Source organism: Hippocampus zosterae, chromosome 16 (assembly GCF_025434085.1).
Source record: "Hippocampus zosterae strain Florida chromosome 16, ASM2543408v3, whole genome shotgun sequence".
NCBI lineage: Eukaryota > Metazoa > Chordata > Actinopteri > Syngnathiformes > Syngnathidae > Hippocampus > Hippocampus zosterae.
In genome coordinates this window covers 11,811,649-11,824,982 of record NC_067466.1, presented here as the reverse complement: position 1 = coordinate 11,824,982, position 13,334 = coordinate 11,811,649, and the positions used below count along the sequence as shown (strand labels likewise).

The 13,334-nt window shown below is 42.4% G+C and overlaps 2 protein-coding genes across 3 annotated transcripts; one reads left to right on the top strand and one right to left on the bottom strand.

Annotated features, from left to right (window-relative positions):
- Positions 1-206: 206 nt before the first annotated feature.
- On the top strand, positions 207-3,995 carry rin1a (Ras and Rab interactor 1a). 2 transcript variants are annotated; one of them, XM_052047653.1, is made up of 8 exons: positions 207-562; positions 719-789; positions 1,570-1,773; positions 1,866-1,980; positions 2,140-2,212; positions 2,324-2,415; positions 2,870-3,013; positions 3,195-3,344. In XM_052047653.1, exons 3-8 carry the CDS (start codon positions 1,570-1,572, stop codon positions 3,215-3,217), a joined length of 651 nt encoding a protein of 216 aa, XP_051903613.1. In that variant the 5' UTR covers positions 207-562; positions 719-789; the 3' UTR covers positions 3,218-3,344. The 2 variants fall into 2 exon arrangements, with proteins under 2 accessions (XP_051903613.1, XP_051903612.1); XM_052047652.1 differs by having other exon boundaries at positions 209-562; positions 2,870-3,995.
- Positions 3,996-4,225: 230 nt separating this feature from the next.
- Positions 4,226-11,914, bottom strand: dpp3 (dipeptidyl-peptidase 3). Its single transcript, XM_052047655.1, has 19 exons — positions 11,787-11,914; positions 10,798-10,963; positions 10,407-10,551; positions 10,222-10,311; positions 9,408-9,545; positions 9,240-9,314; positions 8,702-8,792; positions 8,467-8,597; positions 8,250-8,380; positions 7,578-7,636; positions 7,307-7,501; positions 7,110-7,222; positions 6,911-7,003; positions 6,373-6,435; positions 5,982-6,106; positions 5,759-5,879; positions 5,328-5,507; positions 4,986-5,148; positions 4,226-4,822 (listed from the first exon to the last, which is right to left on the bottom strand). The coding sequence occupies exons 2-19, from the start codon at positions 10,920-10,922 to the stop codon at positions 4,683-4,685; spliced, it is 2,178 nt and encodes a 725-aa protein (XP_051903615.1). The 5' UTR covers positions 10,923-10,963; positions 11,787-11,914; the 3' UTR covers positions 4,226-4,682.
- Between the last annotated feature and the right edge of the window lie 1,420 nt (positions 11,915-13,334).

The following is a 13,334-nucleotide window of genomic DNA, read 5'->3' as shown; positions in this document are numbered from 1 at the left end:
GTCGTTACGTATTTCTCAATGCAAAGAAGGGGTTTAAAAATAAACATAAATAAAATAGATCATATTAATAATGTATCTTTAGTTTAATTTCCCGTGCGTACTCTTGACAAGTACTTTTTTTAAAGCAACGCTAAATTATGAGCTACCTAACTCAGAAACTGAATGCTGTGACGTCATAACCAAAGTACGACATGTTTTTAAGAAGCATTCCTTTAAATATCGTTTAAATCGTACTTAGTGCGATCGCTGTGCACTTTATTGTCGCAATTAGCTATTTAATACTAAATATGTTAATCCAGTTCACAAATGTTTACAGGTGATATCAGGTGAGAGGGGAGGAGCTCCCGAAGAAGAAAAAGGAAATGAAATGAAGAGGAAAAGGAAGACAAGAGTAGAGGAGGGAAAAGGAGAGAAAAGAAGACACCTCTGGACGTGGGAGCGCATGTTATGAGAGGCCTCAGTGTTACTTTCCATAGAAGTTTATATTAATAATTTATATTAATAATAATAGAAGCATGTTGTGTTATCCAAAGAAACTCAAAAGTGTGAAAGGGGCAACCAGGTAAAAGCATTCCTGTTGTAAGTTTGGGTAGCTTTCCTTAGATGATGATGAAATATAAACCGTATACATGTTTCACTCATGTTACATAATGCATTGTACTGTAATGCTGTTGTCAATTCTGTGTGTACACTGTATTTTCCGCATTTATTTCCACAGCTACCCATAAGCTGCGTCTGCCCGTGAACCAAGTCTGAACTTGCTGACACAGTCCAGGATTTATCACGCAGGTGTGTGCAGTACTTCCTGTTGTAAAAGCTTGGGTTGCAGCTTGTTGAGTTTGTATGAACCACACCTGCTGCAATGGATTGAATTTATTAAAATATTTGAACAGTTGGAGATACTTAAACTGCTCCAGTTTAAGTATCTCGAATGAGGGCAGGATGGAGTGGGAGATCGACAGGCCGATCGGTGCAGTGTCTGCTGTGATGCGGACTTTGTGTCAGTCTGTTGTGGTCAAAAAGGAGCTAGCCAAAAGGCGAAGCGTTCAATGTACTGAGCAATCGACATTCTCACCCTCACCTATGGTCACGAGCTGTGGGTCGTGACCAAAAGAACGAGATCCTGGATACAAGTGGCCCAAATGAGTTTCCTCTGCAGGGTGTCCGGGCTCTCCCTTAGAGATAAGGTGAGAAGCTCTGTCATCCCAGAGCAGCTCAGAGTTAAGCCGCTTCTCTTTCACGTTGAGAGGAGTCCGATGAGGTGGCTCGGGCATCTGATTAGGATGCCTCCTGGACACCTCCCCAGTGGAGTGTTAAGGGCACGTCCCACTGGCAGGAGGCCCGAGGGACGACCCAGGAGGCGCAGGAAAGATTATGTCTTCCGGCTGGCCTGGCAACACATTGGGATCCCTTGGGAAGAGCTGGAAGAAGTGGGTGGGGAGAGGGAAGTCTGGGCTTCCCTGCAAAAGCTGTTGCCCCCGCGACCTGACCCCGGATCAGTGGTAGAAAATGGATGGATGAATTTCACCTGACAGTCCAATACATGTTTGTGATTTCTTGATTTTATAGATGGCACAGCAAAATGAGCCTCTGTATGATTTTCCGGAGCCCAACCAGGGGTCAGAGCGCAAGTTCATTGGCCACCAACGTGGAGGCGGGTCTCTGAAGAACATCAGCATCCTGGACCGGCTCTTGTTGACAGTGCCCGTCTGGATGCAGTTGTCAATCAACCCTGCCACCGCCCTGCACATTCTGCAGAGGGAGCCTCCAGGGGTCAGACACGCTAAACAAGAAAAACCCCACTCGCCCATTTGGCTTTTTTAGCCTTTCTGAACTTGACAATCCAGTCATGTGTTGCCTTGCAGGCATTCCTGGTGCGAAGGTCTCGCACGTCCCAGAGAAATGTGTTGTGCGTGCGGCTGGTGGATGACAGTGTGCCGTCCTTTGTCCAACAGTTTGGCATCAGGGAGGAACATTCTAGTAAGTCTTGATCATTAAGAATTCATTCATTTGTCACAATACACCCCATGGCGCCAGTTGACTTTCAAGTTCTAATAAACATTTTTAAAAATATTGCAAATGATCAGCAGAATCAGTAAACTGCAGTATTTGTCACAACGCTTCACTTGTCAATCTCAGCACTGTCTCTGGATACGTCAGCCATCAGTTTTCCAGACCTTCCAAGACTCGTTTCATTCTATTGTGTCAGCAGGTAAAAATCATATTATACTAATTCTGCCATGCAATGCGCCCTGTTGTTATATGGTCAGAATAATATACTATGTACTGTATATTATATTAACGCATGATACTTTTGTACCAGAGATGTACTACCATTTCCCCTGGAGCTTCCTGAGGCCATTGCAAAAGCAACCTCCCACAAAGAGCTAGAGTCCATCTCTCACATGGGAATAGGTTGGTTTCTCCCAAAATCGGATAAATATATTTCTGAATTACATATTTAGGGTTTTTTTGGGAGCCCTCTGTGCATCAGTTTATTTTTGTTTCTTTGAAACCATTGCCTTCTAATTTATGTATTTTGGGGGTCTCCAACAGAACCCCGGAAAACCCATTCAGTAGCATCCCCTGTAAAGTTAGAGAAAAAGCCTACCATTTCAATGATTAGCATGATATTGGGTGGATATATCTATCATAACAGTATGCTTGGAAATATCAAGGACCCATACCCCATTACAAAGAGGAAATCAGCCATTTTGTTGTTAAGTTGTCATTTTTGTAGAAAAGTCTTTTTTTTTTTATTCCCTACTCATCCCCAGTTTTATGGATCAACATTCAAGTTAGTGGACATGATTTCAGTTAGGACGTTCTGTAATTACTGTTCACAAACACCCATCATTTTCTTCACTAGAATTCTGGAGTTCACACCTCAATGTCCGGGGGCCACGGGAGCCTCCGAAGACCCAGACGAACGAGGACAAGACACCAAACTCTTTAGTCTCACCCCCACAGGATACGACCCCACAACCACCCTCCTCAGCTCCGCCTGATTCCGGTACACAACCCGACGCGGTCAACCAGATGACTATTGACGATTGTCCCCAAAAATCGTGCCCAAACTCTGTCCTGTTCCGTGAATTTTGTCCCATCGAGACACGCAGCCCCAAGGAGCTGGACTGCGGCTCGGGCCTGGGCGCCCTCTGCTTCATCAACCCTCTTTTCCTGCAATCCGACAGTATCCCGTCCAAGCGGCGCCTGATGAAACGAAGCTTCAAGGTGCGGGTGTCCACAGAGACATCATCCCTTATGTTGCCTCCGCTCGCTCCACCGCCCCCACCCCCTCTTATGCCCAAAACTAGAGGAAAACGCAAAGTCCAAAACCTGACTACACCCGCCTCCCAGGATTGTCAATCATCACAAGCCGTTCACCCCTCATCTGCAGAGGACGAAATAATGGAAGTCAGACTCCCTACTTTAGTGGAGCATCCTCCTGTCAACACCGACTACATGCAACCATCCTCAGCCATCACATCCTCAGTTTCCCCCTCACTCTGTTCGTATCCCGCTGAATCAGTTCCGCCACTTCCTCCCAAAATGTCTCACACCCCTCGCGACCCTCCTGCCGCTCCTCAACCCAACCCCTCGAATTATCAATTCCCATCTCTTTCGCCCAGGGCTCCGCTGTCCCTCTCTGGTTCCCCCTATCAGTCTCCATCTTCTTCCCCCAATGTACCCTTCTCTCTGTCGCCCTTCTTTTCACCTTCCTTGGCTCAGCTGGTAGAGGCCGGGCAAACACCGGAGTCCCGAGCCAGGGTGGAAGACGGACATGAGGATAACCGAGTGGAGGAATTACACAAAGAAATGGTATTGGCCTCTCTGGCTGACACAGACAGCTGCAGTTCCTTCAGTAGTCTTGAGGGCGAGGTAGTGATACCAGAAGGTAACGATAATGTCCAGCAAACAGTATCTGAGTAAATTGGTTATTTGCGACACAAATTATAAATGGTGACAGTATTCAACATTCCACCTTTTGTTTTGTATTCATTCAAGTGTTTAAGGATGGACCACATTTTTTGCAGTATGTTGAACTGGTGTCTGCCTCGTGGTTGTGAGTTCCTGAATTTAATTACAGAATGTATATACCGGTATTAAAAAATATTGCCATCCAATTTTATTGTGTACAGTCTATCATGAGTTGTTTTGAAAATATGAAAATACAATGCTCTGTGAATGTTAGATGACAATAAATGCAACAATTGTTGAATCGTTTAAAAAAAGTTTTATCAAACACATTATTTATGCATGTCATATTTTCTGTCTCAGAAGCTTAGGACTGTAAATAGCATCACATGATAAGGACAAAATATGCATTTCATTCTTTTAACATCTGTCCAAGATTAGGAAGCTATGGCAGTGTTTTCATAGTCTTAGCATGTAAAAGCGAGACCAATGCATGTTCTTCACCTATTTCATGTTTTGCCGTATGACAGCAGATAAATACAGTATTTGTCAGCAATTTGAAATACAGGTTTCGTGTATAATGCAAATTAATTTGAAATTCAGGTTTTGTGGATAATGCCAACTCTGGACCAATGCTGAGGTTCTGGCTACAGTAGATCTGTTCTGTTTTTTTGACTCTACGACTTAGTCTTCATGACTGACTTAACCATTCACTATCGAAGGAGCCTCAAAACCAAAACTGAGGAGGAAACCCATCCACGCCATCAACACCAACAGGAAGAATCAATTCTGCTCATCTCCAACAGGTCGGCCTCGAGTTTGTCGTTGTCTTCGAAGCGCTCAACAAAGGACTGAATCAAGCCTGAAGCGCTGCTTTCGTACTCGACCAGCTCAACACTCTCCTCTGGAAAAATATGAAAATTAAGTTGGTGAGTGATTTATTATTATTATTTTTTTGTAAAAACAAATCACAACTCTTTCAACTAAACAGCTGAGGTTTACGGTTTTCACACAAAATCCAAGTGTGATACTTAAATATGGTCCTCTGCTGCGGGGTGAGAATATACCATTGATTCTGGTGTTGGCTTGGACAAATATCTTGCGATCTTCCTTCCGCAGCAGCACCGTCTGACGAAGGCGCATGAAGTTGTGGTCGCCGTTCTCGCTCACGGTGGAGTAGCCCTCATAGAAGGCCCGGCCTTTGTCCACATCCGCTGTTGACTTGAAGACCTGCAAGATGGAGGATGTGGGTTAAACAGTTTACAAGAACCAGACTTAAAAAAACAAAAAAACATTATGTCTACAGGCGTCACTGCAAATATCCCTTCTTAAATCACACTATTCAATACAAGTGAGGATGGACTTTGCTAAATGCCAAGATTCTCCAGTCATAGGCTGTGAAAAAATACCTGCAGTTTACACAGGAACTTGTGGATGGCGTCTTTGCCGACCGTGTTTATCTTGCTTCTGTCTAGTGTGATGAGAGCGTCGGGCTTGCCGTCGGCTCCCGTGACCTCCTTCAGGCCCACCAGACCTTCGCCGGCTTCCAGCAACACACGCAGGATCACGAAACGTGCCTGCATGTGAGCCTGAAACACGACAGCCACGTTTCAAGTGAATATACACAACACAGATAATCAGTCTTGATTGACAGAAACTTTTCTACTATACTGTAATTTGAGATGCCCCTACAGTATATGTTCAGTGTTATGACTGAAATTTGCAGCACTCTACAACTACACAGCAATGAAAGCGGTTTCCACAATGCAGCTGAACAGGGACACCAAAAGCTCTCATTAACGACAGTCAGTTTATAGGACAAGCTGTATGGACTGTTCACCTGTCTCCAGTTTTTGCTCTCGGGCGTGTAAAACTCCAGGCCCAGCAGTCCACCTCGCAGCATGCTTAACCAGTTCACATAGACCAGATCCTCAGCGTCCTGGCCCTCATGACCGAAAATACTGCGACAAAAAAAAAATTAATATTTTTTTTTTTAAATGGCAGTGGCTAATATAGCATGGCTTCTCTTTGTCTTAAAGAACATTGACAATCACAACACCCACCTAAGTACATCCTTGTTGAGTGACAGGTAAAGTCCCACACACTCGGCCCTGCATTCTTCATAAGAGGAGGCGAGGGTGGAGAATTTACTGTCCCAAGTCTCACTGTCCTGGTACCAACTGGAAACCTAGAAATACGTACACACGCACCATAAAGGAACTGAAGTGCTGCACCTAAAGTAAAGAGTTAATTTGTGTACAAATTGCAGAATGCATGTCACATAAAAGGCTGCATTTACATAGCAAGTCCAAGAGCCCAATTTCGAGTTACCGGTAATCCTTTTTTTGGAATGAGGGTAGGGGGATTTCCGTGGACACTTCAAATGGAACAGATCTCTAAACCATATTGGATTTTTAAACCACATTTAGAAGAGGCCCTTTTGCTGAAACTCACCAGCTCACCAGTTTCTGGGTTGATCACTGTACTCTGGTCAAAGTTGAACTTGCCCTTGTTGTCCTGGACAGGAAGCCACACATTCACACAGTCAAATGAACAATTGCCTAATTTACATACAGGTACATAAATACGCACACATAAAAAAATGGCATTATTAGTCAGTCCAACATGGTCTTATTTTTTTATGTATTATGAAAACAATTGTGTGTTGAAAAGAGCTTGAGAGCAAATCTCAACTCTACAACTGTGAGATGTCTTGTCACTCCACGTTATCCTCACTTTGAGAGAGCCTGCAGCATCATAGCTCAACAAGATTGAAAGCTGCAATGGAGTAAGAAATCATCAATCATGATTCGTTTTGCGATCTGACATGATTTTGGGGACGTGTTGTGCTGGTGGTGCAAAGCAGTATATGACCTCAGTACAAGAAAGATGCTGTTGTTTGATTTCCTGAACAGCATTGATTTTGGAGAGTGAGGATTCCACCCGAAAGCGACTATTTACAGGAATACAGATGAACATTTGGCTGACAGACCTGAACAAACAACTTTCCGCTTCCATGGCCCAACAGTTCATGGAGTCCGACTTGCACCTCAAATGACGGACTCTTCCACTTGACAAACAAATCCTGGCACAAACGGACATGTCAATGAAATTTGGAGGAACGGGTTGAGTGTGTGTGTGTCACACAGATGGTAGTGGATTGAGACCCAATGGCCATCTTGATGCGTCACCTTGTCATCTTCCTCTAAGAATGTCAGTTTTTCTTTGTCCGTAGAGTAAGCCACGGCCAGCACATTTCCGAGGGAGACATTTTTAAATCCCTCCGACTGCCTGATGTCATCATCTGTTTGAAGAAGCACACAGATGGCTTTGAATGGAATGATGTCAAAAAAACAATCAACCTTTATTTATATGTTAACGCACGCACAGTTGGGAATGTTGATTCCAGCTGGAATGCCGCTGCCAGCGAAGGTGAGGACGTCAAGGGAAGTGAAGTCCGGTTTAAGGAAAGTGTCTTTCTCAAATTCCCTTGGCCAGGGAAGCTCGGGGAGCAGCACTTCGGCCGAGCTTACAAGTTTGGCAAAGCGCTCACTCATTGCCTTGTTCACAACTGCCACGAAACCTAAAACAGATACCACAAGAAGGTTGCTAAGGAGAAGAATGGCAGCAAAAACACAGACAACACATCGGCAAGCTACCTTCAAACTCTCCTCTGGAGCCAAAGGGGTCCCTGTAGCTTTCAATAAAGCCGATGTAGCTGAGGGGGGGGAGACAGTTACACATATTATTACCAGAACATGAAGCAGTGACTGAGTCATTAAGTCCTACAGTGTATTAGAATAAGGCAAGGTTGGGGAATAAAGTATACAACCAGTCAGAACATTTTATCAGACCATCCATCGATTCATTCATTCATCCTCAAAACCACAACCACAAAAAGTACTTGGGGCATATTTGATCCTTGCATCATATATTTCTTCTTAAGTATGGCCCTTGGAGGACTAATAAAAATTGAAATGCCCTGATATACGGTAGCATGTTGTCTATCTGGTAGTCTTCGATCAACACACAAACAGCATTATGGTTCAGTAAAAATTGACTCAAGATAACAATGTTCATGAATTTTAGAGGAAAATGAGAATTGGTCTGAAGCTCCACAGTTTTATGTCATAAGATGATACCCCTCGACTCGTTGCCTACAAACTCACATTCACGCCTATGAACAAGTTTAACGTCCTTAGTGACGCTAAAATGTATATTTTGGAACCTCAGAGAAAGCCGTACTAAATGTAAGCCAATTTAAAGACCAAAATATATGCATCAACTTTTCCTGTTCACTTTGATGAATGTTCCCATGATTGTTTGCTCACCTCTCCACAATTGGGCCCTTGTCTTTGATCCAGTAGCGCGAGCCCTCCTTGTGGGCTTCTACCGAGCCCAAGGTGAAGCTCTGAATGTACTCCTCGAGCATCTTCTTCTGGTTATCGTTGGCAGCGTGGGCCTGTGTTTCGTTTGAAACGGCAACCAATTTCAAATCGGGATGAACAGGGGCAAAATGCCTGAAAAATGATCAATTCTCTCACTCACTTGAGCCTTCTGAAGATAAAAGCAGACCCTCTCCATGAGTGGAGCATAGTCCCCCCTTTTCACGGAGAACTCTTTTCCCTCAAAGTCAAAGCACCCGCAGCAGGATTCACACTCGCCATCCACCGTGCAGTCTGTTTACCAGTTGAATGTGTTAATACAATGTCCTGCATGCACCTTGTTAACATTACGGTGACCCGCACCGATGCTATCTGGGTTATTTCATTTGACAACTGACCTTTCTTCACAGCGGAGGCCAAGCGCACCTCGTAGCAGGTTTTCCCGCCATTTTCCTTTTTAAACAGTCGGGTGTTGTAAGCGGACAGTTTCTGAAGAACAGAAGTGAGAGTTGAGCACATCTGACAAAATGAGATTAGCTTGGACATGGTTTAAACCAGATGTGGGCAATGTATGAACATTTGACCACATACAGCCCACTTGTTTTTGTTTTAATGTGGCCCATCTAGTCTTTGTATATTTGTTGCATTCATTTATCCGTTCCCGTTCCATGAAAATCACAACTACAATGTAGAATGTGAGGCTCACGACAAAAATATCACCTCCATCCAACATGCGTGTTACTGCTCTTAAATGATGCAAAAACCCATTTTAACTTGATTAACTCATTCACTACCAGCCAATTCTGAACCAAGTCTGAAAAGATGTTTAAAAACCTCTTTAGGAGTGAATGTGTCAATTGATAAAATAATCGATAGAATACTAAATAAACAAAACACCCGCAGCCCTAATTACATCTCCATGTGAGTTAGGCTTGCCTTTGAGTCAAGGAACTTCTGCGCCAGCTCAGCATCTTCCAAACAGCAGTTTCCTGAAAAGTAGGTGGTAATTCCCTGAGGAAAAGCAGAGAGTGACACAACATGAGCTGAAGTATGACCACCAACATTTTTCTAGTAGTCTGCATTTTAAAGGTTCCAAGCTCCCACCTTGTCGCCAAGGCCCAGTTGTTTCTGTTTATCCTTCAGGGAGGAGATGAGACATGAGCAACTGTCCCACAGAGCACCCATCTCAGCAGGGTCCTCCTGAAAAGCCTGAGTCGCCCTCACTAGAGCATCCAGCTTGTCCTGCGTATGTAGAACCAAATATGATAATCAACACATTGAAATGGATAACAGTAAGAAAAGAATGCAGCATTAATGATCAGTACCAATGCATATGGCTTTTACATGCAAGTCAGTCATGTAATTTTACAAAGTTTAAATCAACAATTCACTCGGCTGCCATGGATTACTCCTCACGCTTTTCCATTGAAGCCCCACATTCCGGGACGGCATGACTGTCCCACCATGGGCTGGATTTTCAATCATTGTTGAAGTGTCATTTGTGTACATGTTAAGCATGTAACGCTTGACAAATAAAATCATTGTTTTCGTTTTTTCTTGAAGTTTCATATGTTCAATAAAACTGAATTAAGTAGCGGCAACTCTGGGCAAACATATCCGCAGGACATAAAGAGACTTTTAAGCAACCTTTTTTCAAACTGGTATTTGATTTAGTCAAAAATAATTAACAGGTAAGGATAATGAAGTGCATTAAGGTGATATACTTTTGTTTTTTGCAACCCGTTTTTGGTATTGTTGTAAATTGCCATTGACTAAGTAAAGTTCGGTATCATACTGTACATTAGAAGTCCACAGTTCTCGTGAAAGTAACAAAAATGTTTACAACACATTACAATTCAGAAACGGTAACACTGTAACATACTATACGAAACATAAAATGTCCAAAAACTACTCTTACCTTGGGCAAATTTGGGACAAACTTGGAGTCTCCAAAAGACTTGTAGTTTCCCATGTTGGCGTAGAGACCTGCTGCATACACCAAGAAGGCCTGAAAAAAAAAACAGGACAGAAAAAGCGGTGATTGAAACATTACCAAAATGTGCACAGAAATGGCAAAACAAATTAAATGAGGACATACTGTACCTGGTACTCCTCTGAGCTCAGGCCGGCTGCTGTCGCTACAGCTTCCAGCTGCCCAGGTGACTGCTTTCGGAAGATCCTCTGTAGAAGGACAAAGATGACGGGCGACTCTGGGGATGTTTGCAGGAGCACAGCGAGCCCTCCATACCTAAGACAGGAGCACTGGTTTGTTTTTTGACATTGAAATGAATTTGATTTATTGTATAGTGAACTCGCACCTAGTCACGATTCCCAATTTTTCTCATAACCCCCAGTTTTTCCACCAATTGTGTCAATCTAACCTCCACGAACAGTGTTAGCTCACTGTACAGTATAAACATGTTATCCTTCAAGCAACAATCAACACATCAGCAGCTCCTTCCGGCCCAAGAGGACAGTGAGGTCAATGACGTACCAAGACGCACGTGACAAGTAGTGGGCATACATCTTCTCCTGCGGGGAAAGCAAGCGAAAGGCCTCAGCGCAGTCGAGAGCAGAGATGCCGATGTCATTTGGTAGGAAGTACTGAGAGTCCACCATCTTCGAGTCTGAGGTTGTCAGCAATGAGAAGTAACTAAATTCTGGAATAAGGGCAATGGGGGCGGGGGGGGGGGGGGGGCACATGTAGATAGATTATTGTTTTTTCCCTTATTTTATTAAACGACAGCAATCAGTGTGTACGGCAATATCAAAGAATAGCAAGCAGGGTATATTCCGTAAACACAAATCATTATCTATTATAGAAATCAGCATGTATTGTATTATGATGCTTCTACACAGATGACAGACCATGAATGTTTTAGCCATTACAGCAGGAGCACTTTTTAAAAATTTAAAACTGAAAAAAACATTTCAATTAACATCTCCATTCATTAGCAACCGATATTCCATGGGTTTCCATTCATTCTAATGAAATGCATGGTGTTTACAGCCAAAAAAAACCAAGATAAACGGGTGGAAAATACCAGAGGGAGGTAAACCAAGATAAACGGGTGGAAAATACCAGAGGGAGGAATCGTTACTTTCTTTATTGTAACTGCGTCTCGAAACCGACAATATGCGTCTCGAAACCGAAAACATCTAATTTATTAAAATAATTCCACCGTCATCCGTCAACTATGTTCCACCGTATCCAAGAAATAAATACCATATTAAGTACTGTGCATTTGGTGCAACCGTCTGCTGAAAAGGTTTAATCTGCAACCGCTAGAACAAATATCGCAGAACTAGCATTCATTGCCGTTTGATATGCCGTGCAGTTACTCTCGAACATAGAACCACGACTTTTACAAGATGGAACTCGAATCACAACCTGTATTTATTAATTTTGTACACCTACGTTGGATGTTAAATTCTTTCCTGTGCAGAGCTAAGGATGAATTAACGACAGCACCGGCGTATTACCTTGTTTAGTCTCTATAGCTCCAGCTCATGTCAAAATGCAGTCTCACGCTGCACACTTCCGGGATATATCCTATATCCCGCCTCTTGGCCTATCACAGCTCGTATATTGCGGCCGGTAGAAATAAGACTGAATCACGGCATGTCAGTATCGTATTTAAACGTTTTGTAGCAATACTGAATTATTTACATTACACGTTATCATAACAACAATTCAAAAATAATCACAGCCATATTAAATTATCATGAATATTCGTAAAATAGCGCACTTGTAAGACTTTGATCAATGGTACGCCTGAAAACATAATAGTACCTCCCACCTCTCGTAGAATCTGGATCGACAGCAAAAAGGACCAATCACATGGCAAATTTTTTTGTCTCCGTCTGTACGTTTTATAGTAAATCTTATGGAAGTTGTTTACATTACCTATTGCTATTAACACATCGCATAAAAAAATAAAATCAAAGCCGTATTACATTATGATGATGATGATAATAATAATAATAATTTTATTATTATTATTATATTATAAATATTCATAAAGTAGTGCACATGGTAGTTCAACGCTTTGACAGAGAACAGTAAAGCGTTTATGCTTCTCCACCTATCACAGTTCCAACATTGTGATTGGCAGGACAAATGACCAATCACTGCGTGAGAGGCCTTTTTCCACACATTTCCCAAGATTTTCGGTCATGCGTTTATAAATACAACAAGTCAACAACCCTATTCAAAATTAAATATACAACCATATTAGATAATAATCCCAATATCGCTCATATATATAATAAATGCTATGACTGCCATTAATTCAGGTTCCGGATTAATACGCCATTCTCCATCAGTCACACTGTGTGTTCTGTTTCCATTGTTCTTTAAACCAAAGCCAATGAATGTAAATGTATTCAGTCGCTGGAGTCCACAGAGAACACAAGAATCGCCATTCTTTTGGTTCAGTTTAATACTGTATGTAATGCATTGCCTTTTGTTGTACAGCAGTGTCAGAAAAACAAATGTCATTTGTTCTTGAGTTCTTGGCAGTTTAAACACAAATGATCCAGTGGCACTTTGAATGGTGGCAAGTATGTCTCATTTACCTGAGGTGGAATGTAAGTGGTTGATTGAGAAGGCAGACAAGGCAACTTTATTTTTCATATTTCATATGCAAGGCAACTCGATGTGCTTCACACAACCAAAAGCACAATACTTAAAGCATTATAGTACTGAACAGAACAGTGGAATACATTTGCAAAGCAAATAGAACAAAAGCTTATTAAAATTACATCGACAACATATAAACGCATTTCCAAACAATGTATTTGCAGACATCTAAACGCATGAAAATAAATAAACTGAAAGAGAGTATAGTGGATTTGATTTTGAAAATGCTTAAATGCTGAACACAGCCTCAACCAAGGTTGAACTTAATAAGGGGAATGCCAGATTCTGCAATTACATTATTTCAGTTCCCATCTCGATCCACCACCCCCACTCCAAAAAAAAAAATCACTCGAGTTACAAGGTTACAGGTCACTTATATTTTGGAAAAG